The sequence below is a fragment of the Nipponia nippon genome, unplaced genomic scaffold (genome assembly GCF_047370975.1).
Source record: "Nipponia nippon isolate SJK-2023a ecotype South Korea unplaced genomic scaffold, ASM4737097v1 scaffold_5, whole genome shotgun sequence".
Lineage (NCBI taxonomy): Eukaryota > Metazoa > Chordata > Aves > Pelecaniformes > Threskiornithidae > Nipponia > Nipponia nippon.
The window spans coordinates 31,124,406-31,142,231 of NW_028262369.1; the positions used below are offsets into that span (position 1 = coordinate 31,124,406).

General features: G+C 37.5%; 1 protein-coding gene across 11 annotated transcripts in view; it reads right to left on the reverse strand.

Annotated features, from left to right (window-relative positions):
• The window catches only part of MAST2 (microtubule associated serine/threonine kinase 2), a 227,590-nt gene that overhangs the window by 113,820 nt on the left and 95,944 nt on the right, over window positions 1–17,826 (reverse strand). Inside the window, exon 2 of one of the 11 annotated variants that reach the window (XM_087733145.1) lies at window positions 15,294–15,422. The exons of 9 other annotated variants lie outside the window; for them this stretch is intronic. In XM_087733145.1, coding sequence (XP_087589271.1) covers window positions 15,294–15,311 — 18 coding nt within the window. In that variant the 5' untranslated portion in view covers window positions 15,312–15,422. Of the gene's footprint in view, window positions 1–15,263; window positions 15,423–17,826 lie in introns of all 11 variants that reach the window. One more of the 11 variants, XM_087733144.1, reaches the window with a different exon arrangement.

The window sequence follows — 17,826 nt, forward strand, 5'->3', positions numbered from 1 at the left end:
AGATGGGGGTGCGCTCACAGGGTGGAGACTCAGCTGGGTCTTAAGATGGCTTAACGCTTCAACCTGTGCAGCAGGACCAAGTGAGAGTTTACATCTAAAATTGACGGGGAGATTTCAAACACATGAAGTAGCACTACAAAAACACTGATTAAATAATTACGCAAAACATAAGAGAAAGTCCAACAGCATTTCACAAGCACCCTATAAAGGTGAAACTCTACTCAGAATCAGTTTTACAGTACAGATTAAACGTTTTAGATAGTAAACTATGAGGGAGGTAGTGTGATTTGACTGGTTTTCAACCACTGCACAAAGTAGTTTGGCATTAATGTCCATATATCCTAAAAAAATAAATCACATTTTAAGAGGTAAGATAACTAATAAAAGAGTGCTGAGCTGTGACTACTTGGTCTGAAACACTGTTTACAGGGTGCAGCTGTAATCCTTTAAGTAAATATGCTAGTTTATCCTAAAGGACATTCTTCATTTAAGACCACCCTTCTGATGGGAACGACACACGAACATCCAGGATTTCAAACTGCCTCTTCCGATAGCGCATCTGCCTCCCCGAGCCCTTGTGCTGCCAGCACCTATATATATTACCATTATTACTTCAGCCAGCCTCCATGCCACCTACTCTCTAGGGCAACAATATAACCCTCAAAATAGAGGCTTACATTTATATTTGATTTATATGAAGTGATAAATAGCATAAGAATAACTTAAAAGATCGTTGCACACTATTCACACAGAACTTTCAGAAGTGGAAACAAATAACTACTTTCACAGATCCTGAAAAATAAGAAGTGTCTTAAATCTTGCAGTACCCAAGTGACAGGAACAGACCGTTCTGAAAGTTAATTTTTTGTATCAGTTCCATATTTCAAGGCATAATTATTAAACATGCAACTTGATCTCTACATGACAACAGAAGCAGAAGATTTTCAGACAACTAGTTAGAAATTAACCGTGGGAAAGAAATTCAGCATCGTGGAATTTATAAAAAAGCTGGTTCAAATACCCTCCTTCAAAAGAGTTCCTTATATTTGCTTCCTTTTATCTTAAGTTTATCATCTCAGATGACGCAGATATAAAATCAGTTGGGCACTGTAACATGCTACAGTTCAGGTCTCACAATAGGACTGGATCCTCACTGGACCTGTCATTTTTGAGGCAGCAAGGAAGCTAGAAGAGAAAATATATTGGCCATTTTAAGCATCACTTTTCTGTTTACATAATATATTGTGTAGTGCATAGATACTGAAAATTTATTCTATTTGTGATCTTTTGCACACAGAAACTGCATCTGAAAACAGGAATGTTTCAGGCAGCAGAAAGAGTGCTGGCTTTTTGCATACGTATATGCACACAATATGAAACGGAAATAAAGTCTGGAAATCTGTTTGTTCATTGACCTACAATACAACCCATATCTTTTAAACAGATACATTATCTTATAAAAGTGTGAAGAAAATGGGAGCCCATCACTCAAAACTGTCACTTTCTCTCAGTCTTGTCTTTCTCTCAGTAATTTGTCCTTGAATATGTAGCTGCGCATATGGCACAGACCCACAGGCAAAGTTGGATGCTAGAGTCTGCGCTGATGGCAGCTTAAACACAGTCCTTTCAAATTAAAGTGAGAACCATCACTACACTCAGGATGTTCCGTATTTTTGCCAGAGCAGACAGCATGATTCCCGAGATTGCCTTTGACCTTGGCTTTCTTGCAAGGTAGCTCACTATCATACCAGTTGGGACAATAGACAAATATTTTTACAGCTATAACAGTAAATACATTTCAGTTAATAAGTTAATATTTCACAGATGATGAAATTCCACTGACACTCATTGACCTGGTACCATGCACTCATGTTTTAATATTTTTCTTTTGCTGACTATGTTTGCTTTAGGGTATACTACGAACCAGCAGGGGATTAATTAAATCTCTTTCTATACATAACCATTTGCATTACAGAAATGATATAATGAGGGTTGGAATCTCCAGTTCTGATGGAAAATACAACCTGGCCATACAAGGACAAACTGTAATCCATCCATCAGATTAACGGGAAGGAATTTTTCATGGTGATTAAAAAAAAACACCCCACACTAAGCTTCTCTTTCTCCTATCAGTATCTGTCAAGAAAAATAATTTCCTTCTTTTCACTGTATCATTGTAAATGGTTATTAAAAACAGTACTTCTCAATTTCTCTCTCTAGAAATGATTACATCAGAACTTGTTTCCCAAACTCATCAGCAAAGAATTTTAAACAGCAACACTAAAACCGTATCTGTATTGAATGTCAGATTAACCCATGGAATATGCTGCTGATATTTTCTATAATTGACTGACTTTTTAGAAACTAAATTCAGGATCATACTGTTAGATCATCTGCTTAACTACAGAGATGCTTAAAATACAGAAAATGAATAGCCAAGCTCTTGCCAATATCATTCAGAATATTGAGAGGACACAGAGTTTAATTCCCAGACCTTTCTCCACACTGTACTTAATTTATGCCTGCAATCACACAAATCCCGAATTGCCATGGATAGCTTAGTCCCAGAGCATCTTCCCATATTCCCAGTACCAGCCTAACTGCCTGGAACTGCCCTTTCCTAAGAAATCTCACCTTCACGGCACTAGGGTGCCAGAGCCTTCAGGACAACGTGTGTGGCACCGTGGCACCAGAATAGTTAACAGTATACCTGTTCACCCAGTGTTGCCCTAAAGATACTACAAAGTTCAAAGCAAATTAAATGTATTATTTGGATTAGTTCTCTACCTCAACAGAAGTTACATGTCAGTAAAAATGTCATTTGCAAAGTACATTAACATATAAAACCAAATGAAGAAAACCCTCAGCTGTTTAACTAACAGGAGACCCTATTTCTCTAAATTATCAGTTTATATCAGTCTCCAAACCCACAGGTCACGCATCAGCCAATGATGCGTTTAATGTTTTTAGCATCTTCTGGCCTTTCTCTACTCTTTAGCTTAGAAATCCCTTACTAGTCAGCAAAAAAAAAAAAAAAAAAAAAAAAAAAAAAAGCCTTTGGATTTATTTAAAATTATAGTTACTGCAGAAGAAAATGAAGCTAAAAGCCCTTTAAACTTTAAGCAAAATTCTCAAACACAGCAAATTATTTTCCCTCCCCCACCAGCCCTCCTGCCTGGGCAACGCAAAGTCCTTCCTCCGTAGGCAAAGCTAAGGATCCAGGTCACATCTGTGCATTAACCTGTCAAGAATATATGCCTCTAAAAGTTGCCCACTAACCTTTCATATCACTTAACCTCAGGGCTTTCCATAAGATTAAGGATATTGGTTACTTGACCTAAAATAATTCCAGAATAAATCTCAAGAGACAAGAATTCCCACTTTCCTCAGAATATTTTCAGTGCCCACTCCCATATATATATATATACACACACACACATATATATTTTAGTAAGCTGAAGCGTCTACTCCAGATTTTGTACATTACATCATGTTTTCAAGCCCAAAATACAACATTACCCCATACACCATGGGCCAGACTGAACCCACTCAGGGTGACAAACACCACCGAAACCACGCATCGTGGCTTGGACAGGCAGATGACAATAAAAATGATGCATGCAAATGACATTCCCAAGTGGGTGAATGGAGAGTTGCCCAACCCCAGGAATAAGCCAGCTGCCACAGCTGAGCTACAGATTACGGGACGAGTAGGCGTCTGCAGCCAAGGGTAGGGTGGTACGCACGCATCCCTGGCTAGCCAGAGCAATGAATGACTTGCAGTTTTCCAAGTCTCATTTCTTCCGCAGGATTCATTCCGATCTCTGTTATTTGGGACTAAGAGCACTAAGGGTCACCCTAATTTAATGAGATCAGTCAAGCAGCAGTCTCTTTCTTTTCATCGTAAAGAAAATCACTAGTTTGGTATTTGATCCCAAGCTTTTCGGCTGAGGTTAAACAGCGAATGGTTTCTGAAAATTAAAGACAACCTCTGAGAACCCTGGTCACATCAAAAATAGCAGGTACAGTAGCTCAGCTGTTCAGTCCTTAGATGTCAGCAAACTAATTTGCTATCAACATGACTGTGTTCCTCAAGGCTAAAAAAACTGCAGCAGCATCCCTCTTCAAATGCGCTTGCCAAACTTATTTTTAAATGATATGTAGCACATAAAAGATTATGTTTTGAAGATGCAATTTCATTTGCAGGAAAAAGTAAATTTACAGCTTGAATTTTGCAACCCCGAGTCCTAAATGAGGCACAGAAGCATACAAAAAACAGCAGAGCAGAAGAAAAAAGGTGAATTTGCTCTGGCATAAATTTTAACAGCAGTACCTTCAGAGGACCGTTATGATAACTTATTCCCTGAAATAAACAATAATGGCTACCCAAAACGTGCGTGTGGATCAGCAAACTAAAAAGCGATATGTGTGGTAGTCCTCTGTAAAGAAAAGGCAGGTTGTACTTTAAAACTTGATAAATAACACCCTCAGTAATTGCTCCAAATTTTCCTTATAGGTATTATATTTTTGCACAAAGTAGCCTAAGGGAGAGGGAATATTGAGAGGAATAAAGCGCACAGCTTAGCTCATTAATCTTTCTCATTACTTAGTTCTAGTTGTACAAGGCCATGAAGCAGATTACTGATCCACCCTATGTGTGAAACAGCCTGCCCAGCACTGAACAGTCATCCAAAACAATGGGAGCAACTGTTCCAAAATTCTCTTTCATTTTGCCAGACTGTACCAGTCTCAGAAATTTAAGTCAAAAGGTCACGATCCACAAAATTTTGGAAAATGCAGAGAAGGTTGTCATCTCAGAGACATACAGGACTGCAGCTGTAATGCTATTGTTAGAAACTGCTCTTAAAATTACTGTCTTGACTTGCACCAAAAATTCCTTCAAGACTGGGCATGCAACGATCACAAGGAAACAGTCACAGCTGCTAAAAATGCCAAGAGCATTACAAATAAGCAAATCCAGTTTTATTCTCTCCCTTGTTGGCTCGTACTAATATTAATCTATTATTAAGTCAGTTGTCATTTCTACTGTACACACATCTACTCCTTAAAAGGTTGTTTCTAAAAGAAGTGACAGCTGACATCAAGGCTACCTGACCACCAATTTTATTTATAAAACTCTTTCAACATCCTTTATTGAATTTAAATCTGAATAATCAAGCCCAGCACAATTTTGGTGAGTTTGGGGACCCTTCTGGTTTATCCTACATAAAAGTTATATAAAACAACGTGCATCTCATGAAAACTCCTGGACCTGCTCACCAGCTCATATCCATTCAGTGCACTGTTAATACGTACTGTGAACAAAGATCAAAGGTTACAGAGAAAATTATATTGAAATACATCGGTTGAGAGACAATCTCCAACACTAGTAGGACCAAGAAAAGGTACGTGGTCCTCTCAGTATTAACATTATCAGCAGGTATCTCGCAACAGTCCAAAGGGTTCTGTTTATTCTGCCAGGTTGGTTTCTCACTGACTCCCCAGTTGTAAAGTATTTGGAAGCAGACAGGCAGAAATTAAGTTTTGGTGGTTGTTTTTGAGAGGCACTCCACAGGTCTCCAATTGCTTTGTCAATGTTAGGCTCAGACTTCTGACACGTCAACAGAATTTTATCTTTACAATTGTATATTTCTCTAACTAAAAAAAGAAAATCTGTGTCAGACCAGTCTCCCAAGACGGCTGGACGGCTTGACAACCCCTGAAATAAGACCAAGTTTCCTCATAGTAAAGCTCTGGGAGAAAGTCCTAGGGAAGAGAAACTTTTTAGTTCCTCAAAAAGCCTCAACAATGGAGGTGTCTCCCATCCTCCCCTAAAGCTGCAGCAAGCCCATTCCACATAGATCATGTGAAAACACTCTCAGAAATCGAAAGCATAAGCAATCAATTTTAAAGATATTTAGTAATTAGTCCTAAAAGGAATTCCAAGCATATAAAGCTCCCTTGCCTTCATCTAGTTTATGACTGATAGCATCTGTAACCTCACGAGGCATCCATTAAGTTCAGTAGTTAATTACATCTGCTCTGACTGGACATTATTTACAGAACAAGCAGATGTAATTTTTCATTGCTTAGCTAGTCTACATGAGGCACTTCAGCTTTCCCCTCTCAAATCACTGCTTCTCAACAGACGCAGGGAAGGAGGCACAGGCAAAGGATGCTCTGATCATTTTTTGCAAAGGAATAGTTCAAGGCCATCATCCACTTAACGAAAAAATCCACATGCTGAGCACCACGTGAAAATTTGGAAAAAGCAGATGCCAGCCAGTATTTACATCTTTGTAAGCAGACAACAGAATTTTAACTTCTCTTTTTACCCTCAAAAGTGAATGGTCCGTGATACTACTTATGTATGCTGGGCTCCAAACTGCAGCAAAACTGAAAACATAAATCCTTGACAGAAGTGATGAAAGAAAGGGCTCTGTTGCTTCATTCCCAGATAATAAATATTTTTAGAGCAAAGGCAAATAGCCACAGAAGTTTTACATTTGTATTATGTGTACAGGAAGACATTCATCACCTGGAAATATAAGGTGGTTACACACTTACACACTGATTTCAGCGTTATGACACAAAGTATTTCTGCAACTACCTTTTTATAATTAGTTCTGGAAAACAACATTTTCAGTGAAAAACAAACATTAAATTGAATCATGCTCTCCTATCATCTCTTTCACACATACTTTTAAACAGGTGTTTTATCTGCTTAGGAATATTTAACTAACCATAAAGACAAAAAAAAAAAATTGGTAATTAAATGGCCCTCTCAGTTTTGATGAGGTAAAACTGTAATAACCACCAACCTTACCCTAATTTTAAAATTATAATCTTTGACTATCTCAGTTTCAAGCGAACAACACTGCCTGTCATATTCACACGTGGCAAGGCTCTGAAGGCGAAATATAAAATGTGAAACTGCAAAGTGGTGCTAGGCCAAACCCAAGATTAATTTACAGATCCAGCTGAGTATGGTGAAAGGTTCATACTGGCGTATGCAAGATGATCTTCAGGCTTAGAGGAGTTGGAACGTATCTTGGGAAAGCAACATCTATTGCTTTCAAAATGAAAGGCAGAAGAGCTGGGAACCACAGGCACTCACTGACCTCCTCCCTGGGCATGTGTTTAAATAACCACATCCAGGCCTATGCTTCAGGTATATCATAAATTGTGCAAATGTCAAGTGTACTAAGGTTTTAGGTTCTCTAAGGTTTCTCATATGAAAAAGCATGTGATACATCTAAACATCTTGCACAGATTCATTTCTGAACAACCTTACATTTAATACAGTTGGATAATTCAGACTTCCTTGGTGCCAAGAGATCTGTTTCAGAGTAAAGGAAAATTCATCCCCAATTACAGTACTGGTAAAATACAGGCACTCACTCCCAAAGCACAGATTTGAGAAACTGCAGACTGTGCTTAATGACTTTTAGTTCTGATGGGCGATTAGTGTGCTCTGTAATGGACTGACAGAAACAGCTGATTCTATTACAAGGACATGTTCTGGCTAGGATTTTCTTTCTGTTGCACTTAAATTATAAATATGAACTCTCTTGAAAATATACGAAGACAAAAGATATTAATCAATCTCTCAAACTTCTGTCTTCTGTCCTTTACCATACTTCAAATTAGGCCAAACACTGACTTCATCGCCAAGAAAAGCCTCTCAGGTACTCAGGACTGTCTGTACCATCATTACTCTCCCATACTATCAAGCACAGAGTCCTCTTCATCCTCTGTGCCTTTTGGAAGAAACTGCAAGTTTTTTTCATTCAGGTGGTGGCTTCAAAGGCAGATTTTAAGGTATATTCCAGTTTGTATCTATGGGCACAGAAGAAATTTCTAAAGTCTTTGAAAGACTTGCAAATTCATCAAAAATTGTCATGGCACAGTCCTTTTCTCCTAAGAGGATTTGGGAAGGGGCCTTTCCTGAACCTGACACATCTCACAACAGCTAGTCCGATCAATGTCCTTGTTCACACTTTCAGGTTCAGTTCAATGCATGGTTAAAGCATTCAGCTCCCAGTAGCTTCTGGGGAGTCAAAAAGTCTTTAACACATTGTTTTTAAATCATTGTCTTTACTGTACCGTAGGAGAACTGGAATACCAGAATTTAAGTCCGTGCTTCTCTAATACACATTTCATTCAACCTACAAAAAGTTATACAAACTGGAAAGAAAATGTATCATGTAAAGCGTAAAACATATTACAGGCAAATTTTTAGTACATCAAAAAAATTAAGTACAAAAGTGGTGCAAACACTTAAAAAACAGCTGCATACCTCTGCACAAGCTTTCTCATTGTTGCTTATCAACAGTTTTGCTGCAATTTTCTTTTGCCCATCCCACTCCACTAACAGTCAGCCCCAATTCAGCTTTTCTCAGAGCAGAAGTTACAATTTTGATGTGCTTGCCACATATGTTAGAGGAGATTTTGTACAAAGAATATTTGTTGTAGATGTTGAAATGCTTAATTTTCATGATACTCACTAATGAGAAAAAAATTCTTGTAAGACTTTTCACAGAATCTTTTGCATTTTTGTTTCAGAGGGATCAAATCACGAAGAAAAAGCTAAAAAGATAAAAGTTTAGTGACCATTTGTGAAGAAACAACCTAAATAGCTTGCAAAGAAAGACTCAAGATTTAACTTCCCAATAGCAACCTTCTACCTATATGCTCTTTGGTATAAGTTGTCTTCTCCGTCAAGAAAATCCTTAGTTTATTTCCTTTAAATGTTTAACTCATTAATCCATATTTAGACATTAATGTTTTCTCTCAGCCAGTGCTGCCTCAAGCTGCATGACTCACCAGATTCTCACAAGTGCAACTTCAGCAGCCAGAACCAAGGACTAATAAAAGAATTAAAGTGATCCTGTAAAATGTCATTGCATACACAAAACCTGAAGTTAATTCATTCTCCTTTAAATTCTGTGATAACTGATATTTTTCATTTAAATAAAACAGTTTATAAATTGATAAAACAGTTCCAACATATTCTGACTTTTTTTTTTTTTTTATATTTTCACTGTTTCGTTTCTCACAAAGTAAAAGCACAGCAAAGGAAAGGAAAGATGGTGATTTGCATTTAAATCCTATTCTTGAGGCTAAAACATTACACCAAATTCACTGCTGCATTTTAAGCATTTCAGTTAAGAGGAAAGATAACCTTCAGACAAACTTTCAGGATCTAAGGGTTTCTTTTTAATACGGACTTCGTGTTTGTTGAATTCAGAATTTTAACATTGGAAACCAAAACCACTATCTAGTCCAGAAATTACAGGTAAGTGGCTATAGGGGGACTTAAGTAACATACATAAACCCAAAGTAATCCCAGTGCAGCTTCTGGGGTTGCTGCAGATTTACATAGACGCTAAGTGACATTTTAGACTTAACATCTTAAATGGTCTTTTCTCACTTATATGATAAAAAAAGCAAGTCACAGGTAACTCACTTGGTTTTTTTCACTGTTATTTATTCCCCCCATCTTCTTAAATAATGAATTAGACTATAACTATTTTCTGCCTATCATTTTTTATAGAAGTATTTATCTTTGAAACAAATTAAAACATCAGCTTGACATTTATCTAATGAAAAATACTGAGGTGGCTCATACAGAGACAAGCACTATCAGAGGTTTGGCAAAAAAAATAGGTATCTTTAGGGAAAAAACAAGCAGGTTTTCAGGTGTAGTAAGTCCGCTGTCTTACCAGGAGATGAGCCCCTGGGAAAGTGCATTGCTTTGTTAACATGGTGGTGGAATATATTTCAGCTGGAGGTAAAGCAACTCAAATCATACTCCCTCCCCCGCCTGAAGCTGTAAGAAGCTAGCCAGCATTTATGCCTAGTCTGCTTAAATTGCAGTGTACAACTTGCTTAAAAAAAAAAATAAGATCAATAGACATTATGCCTACTTATTTCGAAATCAATAGACATTATAGATGAATAAAATATTCTTTTCATTTTCCCAATAATTCTAATTGAATATTTATAAGCCTCTCTACCCAGGTTTAACATTAAATGCAGATGTACACAGAGCATTTAAATGTGTACTGGTTCTAGGAAGCAGAATCTGTGCTGTAAAACAAATGAGAAAGAATTATTTGTAAAATAACTACTGAAGAGTAGTAAGCCTTATTTTCAGTCTTAATACTTCAAGTTTTGCTAATTTCAGTATACTTAAATAGCATTCCACTGCTTGTTCAGTCCTAGAAAGGTAATGAACAGGATATAAAACTGACAAAGCAAATGACTGACAAAGAGATAGTATTTTCAAAACAATACAGGGACCTCACTGCACAAATCTCCATTAATTTCAATGGAAAAAGTGGGAAATGAAGTTCATTTTACTGTCTGAAAATCTCCATCTGCGATTTCCTTCATACCCAACAGGCTTATGCTTTCAGAGATTCAGGTATTCCTATCAAGGTAAATAAGTCTCTGCAGCCTGAGAAACGCAGGGAGCAAAAACAGGTTCAAAAAGCCAACAGGCAAATAAACAATATCAGAGCAAGATACAGGAAAGGCAAATGAATCTGCCTACAATGCCAGTTAGCTGCCATGTACAGTACTGAGCATTGGAGCAAAGCAGAACTTAGAAGTGCTTCCACATTAATTCTAGAAGCCTGAAAAATAAAGCAAAAGTATATTTGGCATCAAACAACCACCCTCTGTAACAGGCATCCCACACACCTACCCACAGGAGGATAACCTATGGGATAGTGTTGTCAGTATCTACTTTTCAGGAATGATGGATGAAGATGTATGGGCAGGGAAGTGGCTCTCTACATGAAGTTTACCAGGATAAAAATATTACAGCAGAAAAGCATCACAGAATCTCTTGGGGCAGGAATCCCAGCCTGTAATAGCAAAAAATGCAGTTCCAGAACTGTGCTACCAACTCTCAGATCAGGACAGTGACAACAATCAGGAAACATTAAATAAGGTTAGGGAAGCTGCAAAGTTAGGAAAAGTCATGAGAGTGGAAGATCTCAGTTGTCCACACAGGCTGGGCCAGTGCCTTATTAGGATAAGCAATAGAGAGAATATTTTGGACGTAATTAAAAAATTGCTTCCTGGAAGACCAGGCTGAACTCCAAGAAGAGATGCTATTTTGGATTTGTCTCCAATTTTCTACACTTTTTAATTTTTAGTGCCCATGGCATAATTCTGTCTTGACTGAGGTGCAGCATTCCTACTGGGCAGATACCTTCAGTCCCAATGGGCTGATCAGCTCCCATCGCACCTAATCCTTTCTTTTTACACCATTATGTCATCCACACATTGGGGCTGCTAATCTCTTGCCTGCCAATTCCCACACATGGAGCTGGCAGGTATTAGAGATCTTGTATTTCAGCATCCCACTTGGCAACCTGAAGTTAGGCTCAAGAGTATCCCTCTTCGAACATCCTACATCAGAAATCCATTTAACTGCATTTACTAACAGAATCTCCCACTATCACAATCCGCTTCCCCTTATCCTTAGGGATCACCTCTGCTGCAGGAGCCTCCTCAGTACAGAAAGATACAGGGACGTTGCCTGAAAGGTGGGTCTTGTCCAAAAGACTGAGTCCATGCTTCCCAGGAGGTTGCCCTCTTTTTTGGAAATGCACATCCTCAGCAGCAGCACAGAGGCTGCCACAGTTAAGATGGGAGGACCCCATTAGGTCTCTGTAGGTCTCATCTATCAACCTCTCTACTAAGTCGGTCCAGTTCAGCTACTTCCAGCTTAAAAGAGCAAACCTGTTCTCTTAGTGCTGGAAGCTCCTTGAACTGCATGCACACGTTAAAGACCTGCTCCTTGACTACATGTTCGTATATTTTGCATTCTCTGCAATAACTGGGGAACCCTTCACTTAGACATCAGATTTTTACTTGTATCTTGTGTTTAAAATGGAAGTTATTGGAAGCTAATATTAGTTAAGCTTCTTCTTTAAGTAAGTGATTAAGACTACTCTCTTCCCACTCTATTCTACTTTTATTAAGCAAATTAGAAATAGGTGAGAGATATCCAAAAGTATGTTTAGTTTGTTGTTTTGTTGGGTTTGTTTGGAGTTTGTTTTTTGGTTGGGGTTTGGTTTTTTGGGGTTTTTTTTGTGTGTTTTGGTTTGTCTTGGTTTTGGTTTTTTTTTTTAAATGCTGACTTGAGGTATTCTCTCTCTTCACTCATGACAGCCAACCTTTTCATTTTCCCCTGTTCACTGTACAAATTAGAAAATTCTGTTACTTGCACTCCTGTATCTCTGAATAGGCTCAGCGTTCTCAGTATCCCATATGCTCAGACAGAAAGCTGGGTAACATTTTAGGCGTGTGAAAAAAAAATCTTACATACAGAAGTAAAAAAAAACAAATGCAGAAGATCAGAAGCAAATTATTTTGTTACAGCAAAATGTTAGATAGGAGACCTCAAGGCTTTCCACTAATTCCAGCATACAATACATCAGTAGATACTGCACAAGATCAAACGTGCAAATTTTCCCTGTAAATCCCTGGCAGCGTGAGGAATTTATTAGGTGAGTGGTCAACACAATGCCAGAATCGATATCTACACAACTAACTACTCATACACCCACGTAAGGCCAAACTAGCACTAATTTCAAAAAGGATAGGGGAGAAACTGTAAACAGTTCACTGAAGACAATGTACAGCTGGAGTCTGGAAAAAAAGGCAAACAAGCTGTTAGGCAGCGTCAAGAACAGGATGGAACATAATATGGAAATTATTATAATGCCATTAGCTCAATCAGAAACACATCAGCAGCTATGATGCCATGTCTGGTTCTGGTCGTGTCATTCACGAAGACAAATCCCAGACTCCTAGCCGAGACAGCTAGCTACTATTCTTAAAATTCATTTTTCCTGTGTAATATATACTTGAGCCTGAAACTAGAAAAAAAACTCCAAGCACCAACTTTAAGGAACAAGTTTTCAGAAGAGAGGAAATTACTCGTCCTTCTAGCCAAAAGAAGAGAGGTAGCTTCAAAGGTCTGCAGTGTGACAGCACAGGCATTGAGCCGTGCCTTCCATAGTTCAGCAAGGAGCATCTCCAATTCATCTACAAGAAATGAATATTCAAAGGCTGGCAGCCATCATTCCAGAAAAAGTAGTCTTTGGCTGCAGTGGGGACAGTCTCTTGGATTCATGGAGTAAAATCAAGTAAGAATTCCCATGGAAGGAAAGCTACTCAGATCAGAAGACAATGCTGGCACAAGAAATGACGCATACAAATGGGTACATGTAAATGTGCTGGAAATGGAAATTAAAAGTTTGTCATTTTCAGAAGACCACGCTTCTGAAACGGTAGCAATACAGATTATGAAGTATGTACATTCTCTGTTGTCATAAAGAGATACAACTGGACAGTGCATACACATTATTCCATACATATGTATATACACACACACACACAATTTCTACGAATACACACACACACAGAAAGAAATTTTCTTTTCTTGGGATAAATGGAAAACTGACACATTTTCCTTTGTACATATGCAAACTTCAAAGAAACTAGAAGAGCAAATTTTGTTCCAACGCACTGATGCAGCACAGATTGCAGTATTATTTATAAAACCTTCTTGTACAACTGACTTCTTTCTTTGGAAAACAAAAGGCTTAAAAGCCACAGGTTTCTGGAATGCATTTTCTAGACGTGCAATTTATGGAGGCATTCAAAAACAGCCTACAATATATATAGCAGGCAAACTGTGGAAGCTTAGCACAAGAGGAATTTTCCTAATCTGCTTAAGGACAGGATTTTTTTAGGGGCAACATGGCCGCTGCTATATGCCTGTGTTTCTCTGCACTAAGCCTGTTTGCTTTTTGTTTTCTGTTTAGTTTGATTCTCTGGGGTGGATTAATTGTTTTTTTGCTTTTTTGCCTTCATGGTAGGATCGCTTTATTATCTGATTTTACGGCTGCCATTGCCATTTTCTGTGGGGGCACTTTTTTGTTTGTTTTGTGGCTCATCTTCAGTGAATCCTCTCTAGTTACATGCAACCTTTTTAGCTTTGTACTCTACTCTGTTAGTACACTGCGCTACAAGTTACCTTATGTGAGATCAGCGGCAAGACTATCCACCCTGATTTTCAGCAAGTGAAGACTACAGAAGGATCTGTCTGCTGCTGATACACTGAGGTCCCAGCTGAAATACTGCTTAAGCCACAAACGTGTCTTTTGGGATGGACGGAGCTAAATCACCATGTCTTTTCACAAGAGGATGCACTCCAGTACTAGGAATCAAACTGGTTAAGACGACACTGTGATCAGGATTTTTTCCAGGAGAAGAAAGAGCTACCAAGAATCCAAAGGTTTTCTTATTTGACTCCATTCCACCAGCAACCGTCATAAGCGGTTATTTCAGGTTTTTGTGTCTCTAAACAATAAGGCTTTCACCATTGAAAAAAGAATTAGCACCTTGATGTTAATCATTGAAGATATTTACTTTAATTTTGACTTGGTTATTAAATTTCATATTACACATACTTATGATATGGACTTTAGAAATACACTGGTTGATCAATCTCCACCATTAATACTGCAATAAAAGGAGAGTGACAGGTCTCTCCTAATCAGCTTCTGAAGATGAAGATGCAAGCTTTATAAACAGAGAAAGGATTATTTCAGATCTTCTAACGCAGACTGCTGGTAGTGTTGTTAGTGCATCAGCATCTTGTATTACTTGTAAAAATTAAAATTCTATGTACCTCAGAAGAAGTTCTACTTTGTCCACCGCTGGGGACAAAGGGAGTCTATACAATATCTGGCTATTCTTTTAGTATTTGCTTGTTATTATGTCTTGTGCATCAGAAGGTAACCTCCCACATCCAAAAATCAATTTCTTGTAACATTATCTCACTGGTTGGGAGTTTTTACCACTTTTGTCCTCTGCAATGTTTTGCTCTGTTGAAAGTTTAAATTGTGTTTAGCAAGTGTTCTTATTCAATATTTTGCTGTCAGTGGAGTTCTAATCTTTTCCCTGCAACCAGGGGTTACCATCATAATCCCAGTGGCATATTAACTGACCTTACAAATTGCAATGCAGTTTTTTCCATTGTTTTGAGATTGTCCTTGAGGAATAGCATAAACAGTCTTATTTCTCAGTTAATTTTCAAACTGCCCGCAAACGAGGCCGTGGTCAAACTATTATGAGTGGTCAGGTAAGGACAGGACACAAAGCTGCCACATCTCAGTTCAGATGCAATAGCTAGCTATGTGCACAGCTACAAGTCCATTACAAGCCTTACTTACATTATCTTCATTAACTTTCTTAACACTCGCCTGCTCTGGTGAATTCATCTGATGTTGAAAGCTGACTTCTGTTTCTATTTGTTCTGAGGTTGGATTTCCATCAAATTTGCAGCTACGTCTTTAATCTTCCAGACCAAAATAGTATAGATGAATTTTTACCTGGATCAAAAATAGGAGACCTTATTCACATTAGTAACGTTAGCACTTTTCTTCTAATGTTAGTTCTAATGTTTGTACTTTTCTTGTTGAGCTAGTACTGTACATTGTCCCCTTATGATAGTTCTGCTTTGTATATACTCAGTCCTGTGGCATTAGGTGTATTAACTATGATAAATGTTCCATTTCTTACTCAATACTCATATTTTTAGTTTAAAATTTTCATGAGCTGATCTCCATGTTATGATTTTATATTTCCACAAGATTACTCATATAGCTATTACACAAGTTCTTTAAGGAATTATGATTCACATTCTGATATCTCTTACACTATTTAACATGTGTCAAAATAAATAGTAGAAAAATCCTTTTTAATGCAAAAGAATATCTGCATGGATATTGCACAAATCTTTATCAACTGAAATACTATTTGAAGATTTCCATTCCAAAGCAATTACCACTCCTGCAGAAGAAAGCAGCTGATGAAACAGGGGGCAAAAAAGATCAGTACTTAATCCATTATCACATCCCAGTAATGCTAATCTAGGTGTAAGATTAATTTGGACTTCAAACATATTAAAGCAGCAAAATAAGATTTGCTTCCAGAAATGTTCAAAAGGCAGTCTATCCATATGATCAGATTCAGCATTCATTGCAACCTTTCTTCCATAATATGCATTTGAAACCAACTCTTTCAGTTTATAATTTATCTCAGAGGTTCAGTAAAAGATAATACAAATAGATGGCCTATGGAAGCATTTACAAGACCCAAACAGGGATTTTAATATGAGAAAGAAAACAACCATTCACGAGATCATCTTCTCTGATGGGGCAATTAAAAGACAAGGAACTTATTTCCAAAGCAAATCCTTTAGTATTTCTCTCATATAAACATATAAAATTATTTCAAAGTAGCGTTTTGTTTGTTTCCACCTATGATTTTTCTGTTCTTTTTAATTCTATACTTTTCCCTAAGAACTCAGCGGCTACCTGATAGATGGATGGATGGATGGTCTTTTTGTTCCTCGTAGTCCTTGGTTTAACATTTCAACATTCATTATTCTCAGATTACCTCATTTTTAATTAAAACAGATTTCCTCTGAATTTGATTTAACATTTTAACCTTTAAAAACCAATATCACATTCAGATTCTGTGACTATTTCTCTCTACCTTGTTGCGCTTTCAGCTGTATTTTATGATCTTTAGAGTTACTTTGACTCCCTCGTCTACATTTTCCAAGTAGAAGTCTTTAAGATGCCCTCCATCTGGAAAATCTTTACTGCATTGACGGAATTAAGCACAGTCTTTTGCTACAACTTAAAATATACTTACAGATATTTTTATACTTTGTCTGCATAATTTTTCATTTTCTGTTTCTATGTGGCTTTCTAGCTGCTATGAGGCACATAACATTTTATGAGTACACAAATTAGCAACAACACAAGTCCCAAATGGAAGATTCAGAGGAGGGAGAAAGAATAATAAGTATTTAACAGTAAAGTGAATGTTATAGCAAACTGACCAAAAAAGATATCTTGTTCAAATACATCTGTTTGCATGGCTGAAAGACTGTGAAAGAGAGCAGAAACAAGATTTGTAAGAGAGGCAAGTTAAGTAAAAGCCTACAATATTGCTCAAACTGTTCCAAAATATTATGCTTAAAACCAATTTCTAGCCATAACACCAACTATCAATCACTGTTACACTAATAAAAGGATTTTATTCTATTTTTGCTTTTTTAAAATTGACACACATCCAAGACTACAAGTTGCAGAAAATGTGGGACATGGCTGACATTAAGGAAAGAATCTTCATTCATTTCAAGAGTTACAGAAGGTTTTTTTTCCCTGTATTTGTATAGCATAATACAAATAAACATGGCTGTTGCACAAGTATTAAACAGGAATTTCATCTATTATTTCATTTTTTTGAGTGTTCTATTAGAATTGACTCAGCATCTCAAACTGTTTGAGTACTTGCAGCTTTCACATACAATTTGGGTCACCCATCCTTCCTCGTCCTAACAACAACTTGTTCCACACAAGATGACTGCAAATTTATGCCACTCTTTGGTTCATGAAAACAAACTGTCCATTCCTTCCTTTTTATAAAATTAAAAAAAAAAAAAGGGGGGGGGCGGGGCTAACTCCATGAAAGCACTCAGCAAAGACCCAAAAGCCCAGCCCACATACAAAGGTAGTCTAATTTTATTTTTACAGCTAAGTATCTTGCTGTATTTTTTTATTTCAGGAGAGCAGGGGGCTCTTGAAATACCAAAGGGAATTATTTTAATGCTTTCTCAAATCTGCCTCCTAGGAGTTTAGAAGCACTAATTCTTCACCAGTAATACTTGGGGAGAAATTGAGTTGGCTAGCTGGGGGGGAAAAAAGTGCAACTGTTCCGTTT